At 33.5% G+C, this 11,868-nt stretch overlaps 2 protein-coding genes and 1 non-coding gene across 3 annotated transcripts; 2 read left to right on the forward strand and 1 right to left on the reverse strand.

Moving 5' to 3' along the window:
* Positions 1-2,103: 2,103 nt before the first annotated feature.
* On the forward strand, positions 2,104-6,665 carry LOC132703586 (ejaculatory bulb-specific protein 3-like). Its single transcript, XM_060672938.1, has 2 exons — positions 2,104-2,405; positions 6,451-6,665. Exons 1-2 carry the CDS (start codon positions 2,150-2,152, stop codon positions 6,660-6,662), a joined length of 468 nt encoding a protein of 155 aa, XP_060528921.1. The 5' UTR covers positions 2,104-2,149; the 3' UTR covers positions 6,663-6,665.
* A 107-nt stretch (positions 6,666-6,772) lies between these two features.
* Positions 6,773-7,868, reverse strand: LOC132703628 (ejaculatory bulb-specific protein 3-like). The gene is made up of 3 exons (XM_060673003.1): positions 7,577-7,868; positions 7,166-7,364; positions 6,773-7,110 (listed from the first exon to the last, which is right to left on the reverse strand). The coding sequence occupies exons 1-3, from the start codon at positions 7,577-7,579 to the stop codon at positions 6,905-6,907; spliced, it is 408 nt and encodes a 135-aa protein (XP_060528986.1). The 5' UTR covers positions 7,580-7,868; the 3' UTR covers positions 6,773-6,904.
* Trnap-agg (transfer RNA proline (anticodon AGG)) lies at positions 7,434-7,505 on the forward strand. Its single transcript has one exon. It is a non-coding gene; the product is annotated as a tRNA-Pro (tRNA).
* Positions 7,869-11,868: the final 4,000 nt, after the last annotated feature.

Consider the following 11,868-nt stretch of genomic DNA (forward strand, 5'->3'; position numbering starts at 1 on the left):
AGAGACGGTCAAAAATTCATTATATTTTGACACGACTCTTTTAACTGAACTTCGTCGTTAAACCGTCGTCCACGTAAGTCATTTTTCAAATATCCAAACAAATAATAGTCGCTGGGGGCCATATCTGGACTATAGGGAGGATGATCTATTTGTTGGAACCCACACTCTAAAATGGCAGCTTGTGCAACACCAGCAGTACGCACAGGTGCATTATCGTGCAAAAGACGCACGCCTCTGGTCAGTTTTCCTCGACGTTTTACAGGTATGCAGTCTAGCAATTTATGTAATAATGTTGAGTAATATTTACCATGGACAGTGGTATTAGTTTCTTTAAAATCTATCAAAAGAATTCCTTTACAATCCCAACAGATCGTGGCCATCGCCTTTTTTGTTGACTGTCAGACTCTGAATTTTCTTGGAGGTGCTTCACCACTTGTATCACAAAGCTTAGTAATTTCTGAGATTTCCTTGACCCTTAAACGTCGATCACTCAATACAACCTCTTCCACAATCGCAACAATATCTTCCGTTATGACCTCCACTGGTCGACCAGTTCTTGAATCATCTTCAAGGGACTCCTGCCCATTCGAAAACGTTTTGCCCATTCTTTCACTGCAGAATACGAAGGAGAACTTTGGTCGTACATACCATCCAGTCTTTCTTTAATAATTTTAGGTGGGAGCCCTTCTTTTGTCAAAAACTTTATGACCGCTCTATACTCAATTTGCGTTATTTGCGACATTTTTTCGGACACGTCTTGTTTAAACTGCTGTCAATAAAAAACTATTTGACCCAAGACTTCCATTTTTTTTCGCAGCCTACTAAGACATATATTTCAAAGAAGACAAAGTTTTATCGTGATACTGGAGTTGCATCTGCGTCAGGCCATTAAATTTTGGCGCTAACCTCGTAGGTGACGACAGTAACAATAGTGACGTTTTTTTTAGGTGACTGATACTTTATTATTATTGAATTTAATATTTTATATATTAATATTGATACTATGTAGAAATGTAATGATACAGAACGTAATAAATTGTTACTTTGTACTAATTTCTGTATATACATGAAGAAGATTGAAAACATGCTTATATCCCGCATGTTAGCGTAGATAGATAAATTCCTCGGAGTGATTACTGATAAGAATGTTCTATGAGGGGTTGTGGTTTCGTAGTCATAAACACTAGGCAAAGTTAATCACGGGGTCGGTTGTAAAAGCAATATATTTCTGGTCGAAGTATACCATTAATTAAAATGCTATTTAAACAACTCCTTACTGATCTACCTGAGTGACGCAGAGACGTACAGGTGTAAAAGGTACTTGGGAGGAGTCTCTCTTCTTTTGATCGAGTCTATTTTGTTTTGTTTCCCAAGGATTTTCATATTTTTGCACAGAGAAATAAGCACAGGAAATACGAGAAATTGTGTATATGGGTGCACGTGCGTGCACATATGTTAATTTTCTGGACCAATGAATGAGGAGATTATCCATGCTCCCAAATGAAATGTCTAAATATCATCTACCAGATGTCAAAATTTTTTAATAATTCTCCTGACATTCTTCATAAATAAAAGGCCTTTCCTTTGAGTACCATCAATGAAAATCTTTATTTGTATATCAGTAACACTAACAGCAAAATTCAAATATTAATAACGTAAACACTTTCAGAAATGCAACAATACATAGAGACCAATGCAACTACAACACGCTATAATTAATAAAATAGAAAAAAATAGTCAAATACATTGAGACCAATTGCAACGAATTTTTAATCGTATATGTGATATTCCTGGCGGACAATTTGGGTTCAATGAATTTCCAGTCCGGCGCATGCATCAGTTTCTTCGTAATTACCTGTTTTGATACATATTTTATTCTTAATTAAGTCAACAGTATCTCAGGTATAAATGCAAACTTTTTCCCTCATAAATGGCATCCTTAAAAAAATATAAAATTAATTAGTGCGCATGTTATGTTATAGAAAACGCTCAATTATAACAATTACCAACAATTATAAATAATAATTATTATTAATGTTAATTGTCGATCTATATCAATCGCAAAAAAAATTAATGTTAAAGTCCATTACCATAGTCCCATCATATAAGATTGGTTTTTATTTACGGTCAAGCTTGGAATCGGTTCTGTATGTTATTTGTATATGCAATGTATGATGTGATGGTGCCTATGGTCATCACAATTTTCCTAGTGATTACAAATGATAGAATGGTAGTTCGTGCAACAGAAGAACACAGCGAAAGGGTAAGGAGAGACGAAACGTATTCTTCAAAGTATGACAACGTGGATGTTGACGCCATTCTTGCAAGTGAAAGACCGACAACGAATTACCTTAATTGTTTGTTAAACAAAGGACCTTGCACACCGGAAGGAAGTACTCTAAAAAGTAAGTTACTCATGCAAAATATATATTTCTTAATTATTTTTAAGATTTTTTTACAACTTGTTGTAATCCTCTATTTAAAAAATTATTGGAATCCCAACTAAAAAAAAAGTGAAAAAAAAACTTAACTCGGACTTTTTTGAGTGAAATCTTCGTCTTTTTGCGAGAAAGCTGTGTAATGAAGTGAATGTCAGTAAATAAACGAAAACTCAAAAACAAACAGCAATATTTTTGGTCCTACCAAAATTTTTACTTACTGAGTGCATATGAGGAAAGCATCTTTCATACGGTCCTTACGTTTTTAATCTTTTGGGCGTGGCGATTTCTGAAACACTTGAAAACATTGAAGTGTTTGCCTGATATGAACGTATCTCCTTTTTGTTTATACTTCACCCAAAACAAAATACGTTGCCCGCCAGCACTCAAAAAATTAACCCTATTGCGAAGTTGTAACTGAAAATCTGTTTTTTCTTTCAAAAATACTGTTTCAAACTGTGCAACTTGTAGGCACATATACCGTTTTAACCACCAGCAATAGTCCGTCAACATCGTTATGCTCCATCTACCTTGGTATCGCCGTTCCATTTCCTTAATGTCATGGTGTGTCTCTTCCTGTTCTGCTGTTCCTGTTCAAGATTTTCAGGAAAATTGTTCAAGTGTGAAAATAGGAAATGCAGTTTCAAACTCATATTACCACCTAGACGATGAAAGTGTTGTAACCTATTTTGAGCAATACTTTCGTAGTTTTCGTCCTTAGAGCCGAAGAAACTTATCAATTACTTCTTTAAATGAAACCCAACATTGTCCATTGTGTTTTGAAAATCTTTGTCTTTGCATAATGTTCTTATGTGCGGTCCAACAGGAATAACTTCTTTTATCTTAGCATCAGATGTGGCTGGAAATTTATGGCACAACTATTTGAAACGCTGCCAAGGGCTTCATCAACTGCTTCATCAAGCCAAGATTTTATACGAAAAAGAAATAGTAAAATAACTTTCAAATATCAGAATCACTGTAGACCTGTGAAGTATTGTTATTATAAGGATCATCAGGTACGATATTACGGAAAATTGTGGTCCTAGAAATTAGAAAAAAAAGGTAAATCGTTCGAGAGGAACAACTGAAAATTATTATAGTTTCTGAAATGACCACCAGAGGGCGCATTTGCATTCTTAATTTTTGAAACTGAGTTTTTACAAGGATTTGTATTATAGTATATTATAAAACAAGTGCGGTAACGGCATTTCACTCACGAATTGGAAGAAAAATTATCCAAGGATAGAGATTTTAAGAGGAATCGTATAAGCAAGAAAAAGCAGGTCCTAACCTTCAATTTTGTTTTGTTTGCACTGATGAGACATGGATACTTGAAAATGGTACAATTGGTCTTGGCAAGAAATTAATATAAAAACCGCAAAAAACCACTGTCAAAATTCAAGCCGTGCGGAAAAATCTTCCGAAAACATCCGATTGCTCCCAAACCCGTGCGGTAAAATCGCGGAAATATCCGAAGTGGATCGGATAAGTGGGAAAAGAAACTAACATGGTGATCGGAAAATAATTTTACATAAAAGGCAACGATATGCATTTTTTATGTCATTAGATGGTGAATCCAGGCTTAACAAGTGAAACGCGCATCTCAATATTTTTATCCTAACCTAAAATATGAATAAAAAAGAATTTAAGGTTCAGAAGATTTTTGGAAAAATTTCTACTTTGCGGGTTGTTATTAATGCTTCCCATTCCAAATTTTCCCAGGAAATCATTAATTTATTATTCAGGACGCCAAATGATTTCGAATCGAAATATTTTTTTTTCTTTATTATTTTTAAAAAGTACTTTCCTAGACCATGAAATTACCACGTAGTTGACATTTCCACGTTTTGTCACGCTTATCCGTTTTCAGTTATTTAATATGTTTACTTATTTTTATTTAATAATTAGGTTCAATCGTCTAACCAAAAATAATCAAATTTTGAAGATGAACCAAGTTCTATTAATTACTCAATTGTTTAAGTGGTAAAATGTGTCTTGAAATAATAGGTACTTTTCTAGACACTGGAATAATTAAAATAAATAAGAACTAAAAGTTGGGATTTTCACGAAATTATATATTTTTACAACGTAATATTTACAAACTACCTGCTACTATATATACCGTAAAATGACAATAAACCCTTAATTAAAGTTATTGTGAGAATTAAAGTTTAATAAGGAGAGGTATTTAAATCTAATTGATCGCTAAGCAATACAATTTTGTTAATCTTCATGGCTTCTATTAAATTTAATTTTCTACTTTTTGTTTGTGTAACTAACCAAAACTAACCAAAACTACCTGCTACTGCATATACCGAAAAATAACCATAAAACCTTAACTAATGTTGTGAGAATTTAAGTTCAATAAAGGAGACGTATTTAAATCTAATTGATGGTTAAGCAATACAATACAGTTCAATGTCTCCTTGGTTTCCAATAAATTTAATTTTCTACTTTTTGTGGCTGTATGTAAAATATCGAAATTGTCGTCAAAAATGTGTTTTTCTGTGTTGTTTATGTTATGTTCGTTAATGCCTTTCTTGAAGGATCTACCTGTTTGTCCAATATAAATTTAGCGTTTTAACCTGTAGACACCTGAGTTTTGAGATTTTGGACACTTCGTTTTATTGTTGTTTCAAAAATTTTCCTATTTCCTAATTCTGAAAGCTATTTTTAAACCATATTTTGACAAATGTTTTGAAACTTTTTCACTGGCTTCTCCTATATATGTATTTGTTTTAAATTGTTCGTGTTCTGCATTAGATTTCGGATAAATAGAGTTTACTGTTGTCTGGATTTAGTTTTTATTTATAATGTTCTCGATAATGGACGGATTATAGCCCTTGTTCAGTGCAATTTGTTTATTGATATTAAGTTCGTTGTTGTAATTTTCTGTTAAGAGTGGCGTATTAAGGAGTCTGTGTGTAAAAGAGTGAAATGCAGCCATTTTGTTGGTATAAGGGTGATTTGAGCTGTTATGTATGACTGTGTGCATGTGTGAAGGTTTATGGTAAATGGAAAAATCTAATTTGTTTTGCGTTTTCGTAATAGTTAAGTCTAAAAGATTAATAGAGTTATCCTGTTCAATTTCGATAGTGAATTTTATACGATTATGTAATGAGTTAATGTAATTTAAAAAAGAATTCAATTGTCTGTCCGTTCCAACAAAGCACGTATCTATACCACCATAGAAAACTTTTACTTAAAGGAAATGGAAAAATCTAATTTGTTTTGCGTTTTCGTAATAGTTGTCTAAAAAATTAATTTTATACAATTATGTAATGAGTTGATGTAATTCAAAAACAAATTCAATTGTCTGTCCGTTCCAACAAAGCAAGCAAAGACATCATCCACGTGTCTATACCACCATAGAAAACTTTTACTTAAAGGATGTTCTAGTATGATATTTTCCAAATTATCCATAAAAATCTCGGCTAACAAAGGACTAAGTGGGTTTCCCATTATCAAACCTTTCTTAGAGATGTAAACATGTGAAAATCTGAACTTTTAGTTCTGATTTATTTTGATAAATCCATTTTAATCATGTAAAAGCCACCTCAGTTCAATTTCTGGATTAATTAACTGATTAAGAAGGTAGAAACTTGAACAAGCATCAAATAACAACAGGAAAGATGTCTTATAAAAATAATAATTAGATACGAAGTCAAAACAGAGCTATTTTCATTTTTTAAACGGTACTTCTCAAGTTCCTACTTTAATACGTCAATAATTAATCCAATTAGTAAGTCGCGTCACGCATATCACCATCGAAATCCTACGTAAAGTACTTTTTAACTACTAACTTTTATTGAAATTTAAATGTAGATATATAGATTAGATAATTAGAATTTTAAAATTCAAGATGACAATTACGCCCCTGGTGGCCATTAAGGAAACCCTAAAAAAATTCCCGCATTTTCTTTTGCTTGATTTACTTAATTTTTTTCGTCTTTCTTTCTTAAATACTGTATCTTGTTGCCCTCACATGTACGTGCATTTATTCTGCTTTTAGACCATCTTTCTGACGCCATCGCAACCGAATGTGAAAAATGCTCCGCTGCGCAGAAGAAAATAGCCGGCAAGATTTTATCCCATTTTCTCTTGAAACGAAGAAAAGATTTTGGGGTACTGCTAAACAAATACGACGTCGCAGGGAATTTCCGAAGGAAGTACTTGATCGACGACGACAGCTCTATAAGTTTCGACAAAGCTTTAACTAAATAGTTATATATGAAAATGTGAATACAGTGTGCTTTTACAAATATCTTTTTGTGGGTTGCCTACTTTCAAGCATTGTGTTCGATCTTAATGTGTCGATTATTAAAACAATGTCCTTTTCCTTTCTGAATCGCAATATTATTACATTACACCGTCTCTTTCTAGCAGTTTCTCGGTCAATGTGAGAAAACACATATTTTATAAATAAAACCTACAGCTAGTAATTTAAACAATTTCCAGGACAGGACTCAGCCGATCGGTTCAACGATAACTTCGGCCTTTTTAGATTCTAAATATCGCTTCTTGTAGCTGCCGGACGGGTCGTACTTGTCTTGCAACTGGCTCCAATATTCGGGTTTGTTATCGATCAGGTACCGTATTATGGTTTCGGAACCTTCCTTTTGTTTCTCGCTGCACTTGCTGCAGTTTGTGGCTATCGCGTCGGGCATATTTTCTGGAATACAAGAATTTCCGGCAAATACACATTGTATCTAAAAATTATCACCTACTTTTTAACTCCAGGCCGTCTGGAGTACAACTGCCTGTTTCCAGCAAACAATAAACGTATCGTTTTAAAAGTCGTTCGTTGTGAATTATCTCGTTTATATCGATGTTGTCGTATTTCGTCGTGTATTTGCTTTTTTCCGTTACCTCTCCTGCGGAGAACTTCGAGAGTGAAAGAAAGATCATCAATGGGACAACCGAAATCTAGAACAGAAAGTAAAAGTTCGATTTCCCGACTGGCTGAAATAGAGCCGAGTCGAAATTTATTAACATGGCTCGTTGGTCTAGGGGTATGATTTCCGCTTAGGGTGCGGGAGGTCCCGGGTTCAAATCCCGGACGAGCCCGGTACTTTTTTTTTTGTTACTAATATTTAAAAATGTATAATATAATGTTTAAACGCAAAATTTTAACTCACCATTTTTTCCCAGTACACTCTCTCGACTAATATATTGGTCTGGACTACTTCAGTTTTATAACTCTGTAAAAATGAACCGTATCCCCAATGTCAAACAGATTTCTTGCACGAAATCATCGCAAAATGATTTGATTGCCGATTTAATACAAACTATACGGCAATTCAATAAGACTCGAGTGTTTTGTTTTATAATTAAGCATTATTATTCATTTCAAATAAGAAAATAAATTATCGTCTATTCCAACTTTGTAGCCTTTATTCTAACTGCGGTTATGGTGTCGTGAATACAAGTGGGAAAAGAATATCGTCGACGAATAACAATTCGTGTGGCGTAACTGGCAATTAATTTTTAATTCCCGCCATCTATTTAATGTCTCTATCGGTCCGATTAGTGATTGTTTTTTATTTAAAAAACGTACATCAAATTTTGGTTGATTAAATATTCTCGAGGCATTTGAATAATTGAACATTTTTCAACACAAATTAAAAACCATATAGCAACGAATCAAATTTTGCAGTTTGTTCCGTCTAAAAAATCTACTTTAATAATGGAAATCTTCCAACAGAGATATCCAAGATACGTAAATACAATAGGTTATCTTAGGCAGGCAAGTACCAGCAGGTGACGTCACTAGGCGACCCAGTTTCAGTAAGAATAGCAGTTCTTGTTAATAGTAATTTTAGCACATTTATTAATGAGTTAGATGGTCTTTAAAAGAAAACATGCGAGCATGTTTTCTTGCATAAAATATTTTAAATGTAAGATAATACAAAAAAAATATCAGTTTACAGTAGTTATAAGCCTTGTTTAATTAAAACAAACATACTATATATAAATATTACAGATAAGATGTGCATGGTGAAGGACAGATTCTTGATTCACTTGATACACATAGCATCTTATTAACAAAATACCTGATGGTAAATGCATGGACTCCAAACAACCATTTTGTGCTTATCAATAGCAATGTCCTTTTAAGGTTTTATCTTGCAAAATTTCGATATAAATTGGACGCTAGCTAAAAATGCATTTATGTTTGGACTATAGCTGAAGTGCTTTATCTAATCGCGGCATAGCTATGGACGTAATCAATACATCAGATTATAATGAAAACCATTCTTTGGCGAATGCGCTGGAAGACTAAGATATAAATAAACAAACTGTATAATAATTATTATATTATAGAATTGCCTTTCAAGCTATGTTACGTAGATTCCAACCTATCAGGAATATATTGTTCCCTGATCGAGTTATCCTAGAAATTTTACGAGCTTACTGACAATCAACAACTTGAACAGCAATGTAAAAAGTTGACTAATCAATCAAAATTAGAAAAAAAGTAGTTCTCACATATTCAGTACGGTATGCAAGTTAATTTAACCATAAAAAAATACTATATCAATTTTTAATTAATGAATCATTTTTGCGAACACCAAAAATTACTATTCTATTTTCTAGGTCCATGGATACACTTGACACATGGTACAAAATCCTGTCTGCACAAATATTTTGCTCGACAAAATTGATTCATGTTAAAATAAAAAACATTCTTATTTGTTAAGCATACGTGCAAAAATGTATTAAAATTTGTTGGTATCATAATAGCTCACTGAAACTGTCAATCATCGATAGATACAGATACAGGCTGGGAATCAAATGCCAAACTTGCTTGCTTTCCATTTGGGAGATAAGAGGATAATACCTCTAGTGCAATGGGTTCCGAACCGTAAACTTCCAGTTTTTCCATTCAAATTTAAAGGCACAAAGGGTTACACAGCGTTAAAATGCTATGCTCAAAGCATCAACTCAGATGCCCTAGCAGGAGTTTCACCCAAAGTTTCTAATATTTATGCGCTACTATAGTTAAAAACATGTTAAGTTTGTCAGGAGATACATATTTCGTAAAATTATATTTACCTGTGCCCCACCTCTCGCTCTTAATTAGTTGCTAAGAATCTTGCTTCTTATTTTTGGATAACTGTAAATAATTTGTATTAGTCAGTTTTTTTGTATTTTTTATAGATGAAAAGTCGTCTGGATTATTCATAGTTTTCGCTATACTACGAATTCTTGATAATTTGCCTCGCACGACTCTGAGACCGTCATTGAACCAGCGGAAAACACAGCAACGCCTGCTCCCCAATATTCTTCATATTTAATGATTTTTTAAATGAAGTCCGTAATGGTGTAGAAAAACCGAAACACAGGAGTTTATTAAATTCTCCGGCAAATATCCCTTACACGAGTCGCCCCTGGATCTCCCGTGAATTCGATTCGTTTGTCGATTGCGGAAAGGAGATTTCACAAGTTCAATGTTGTTGGTCCGCAAGGTCACCTACAGCCTCCAGGAGAGTTCTTTGCATTTTAAATCCTTTTAGCGGCGCACAGTTAGGCATACCACCTAAAAGGGAAAGTGAGAGGAGTTTTTAGTCGGACAAAACCGATAAAGTTTACGTTTTCGTTTTGATTTCGGTGCGCCTAATAATTCGTGCGAGCAGGAAAAAGTGTACCTGATAATTTATAAAAATAACGGTAAAAAATAATTGGCAGTTAACAATTAAATCCGCAACCGCATAAAAAAGTTCTTTATGTTGTTGCGGTTTACATTCTGGGTGTCGCACAACTAATTTTCAGTTTTTACGGTTTCGGTTTCAGGCCAGCGACGCCGCTGTGGTAAATCGTTCTTAATCGAGCACCCAAAAGTTCAATGGTTCAGTTTTAAGCAGATTTAAAACAACACTCTTTTAGAAGTTCACAAACATACTAATATATTTGAAGGTGTGTGTGTGTGTGGCATATGGCTTTTGAGGTGTTCAAAACAAATATTAAAGTGTTGCTTATTGAAAATTGTTTCTATAGTGTGGACGAGTATTCTATTAAAATAAAAAACTAAATTACTTACTGAAATGTTTGAATATCATAGCATACTATCCAGCGCTTTCTGTACGATTTTTATACTCCGTGTTAGTATTGTTGACATTTGCACTTGTTATTGTTCACTACTGTGTTATTTATAAAATACGTTTTTTTTACACCCTTACACTTTTTACAATTTTGTTTTTGTATTTTACCTTATATTGACAGTCTGCAATTGTATTATTATTGTACAATATGTGGTTAATAAAAGTTCTTCTTCTTCTTCTCCTACTTATATTTACATGTTATCTCAATTATTTGTATTCCAGTGTATCCGCTACAGGTTTGTGAGTAGCACAATGTTTTTTAAGTTTTGAAACCCAAAAAGATACTTTATAAAAATAATAGATAGATAGATAGATAGATTCATTTATTGACTACGTTTCGTACAAAAGGAACGTACAATTTTAGCAAGTCAGAAGTTATATTCAAGTGTAATAAAATCACATTAAAAAATAACATAAAAACACACATCTAATACAAACAAAATTAGACAGTACTATACAGTTTTATAGCGCACCGATACCAGTGACAGTGACAGAGAGTAAAAACAATGCCGTTGTAGGAATTTTTTATAGTATGTTTAAATTATCTATTGCTCATCTTTTTCACAGGGCCCTTGTTCCTATCAGGCCTCTCAGTCGTCGAAAAACGAATATGTTGGTGGACAATCTATTTTTCAGGTCTGAGATATGTTGTTTCCAATTTAGACTATCATCGATCCTAATGCCAACCAACTTGACCGACTGTCCACTATTTACCAAGCAATTGGAGGAAAACACAATACTCTGAGTCTTGTCTAAATTTAATTTAAGATAATTATTTTCGAACCAGACATTAGCCCCTAATATCAGAGACGCCAGTGACAAGTGCTACAAACGATACCCAAGAGGTGTCAGTTGTAACATAAAAACATTTATAAATTTATTAACAATGAAAACAAAAGGTGTAGACAGTACAGTTAGAGTGGCAAATAAATAAAAAAACATATCTGAGAAACACATAATAACGCGTTTTACCACAAACCGGAACTCAATTTTACTGGTTTTAATCTTCTCCTGAAGATGCCAACTTGGTTGGCGAAACGCGCGTCGGGTAGGTAAAAATTGAGTTTCGGTTTGTGGTAAAACGCGTTATTGTGTGTTAGTGCAGTGCCGAAGGTTCCAGTCAACAGTTTGATATCTGAGGAAGAAATAAAAACATAAACCCAACAAAATTTGTTGTTAAAAAATAAAACTTAAAAAACTTATTCTTACAAAATAATAGTATATTATGCAACAAGTGCGGTAAACGGCATTTGAGAAAATGATTCTTCGCATAGTGGTATTGCCACGATCTCAAGTGTATTCTCCTTTTCCTACTATTCTTTTATTAT

This window comes from Cylas formicarius, unplaced genomic scaffold (genome assembly GCF_029955315.1).
Source record: "Cylas formicarius isolate icCylForm1 unplaced genomic scaffold, icCylForm1.1 PGA_scaffold_10__41_contigs__length_53128322, whole genome shotgun sequence".
In the NCBI taxonomy this organism is placed as follows: domain Eukaryota; kingdom Metazoa; phylum Arthropoda; class Insecta; order Coleoptera; family Brentidae; genus Cylas; species Cylas formicarius.

Excerpts from the sequence above, each read along its gene's own strand:
- LOC132703586 (XM_060672938.1), top strand. The coding sequence starts at position 2,150 with ATGTTATTTGTATATGCAATGTATGATGTGATGGTGCCTATGGTCATC. Across the intron at positions 2,406-6,450 it reads GGAAGGAAGTACTCTAAAAA|ACCATCTTTCTGACGCCATC; the intron begins GTAAGTTACTCA and ends TTCTGCTTTTAG.
- LOC132703628 (XM_060673003.1), bottom strand. Across the intron at positions 7,111-7,165 it reads AGACGGCCTGGAGTTAAAAA|AAAATATGCCCGACGCGATA; the intron begins GTAGGTGATAAT and ends CTTGTATTCCAG.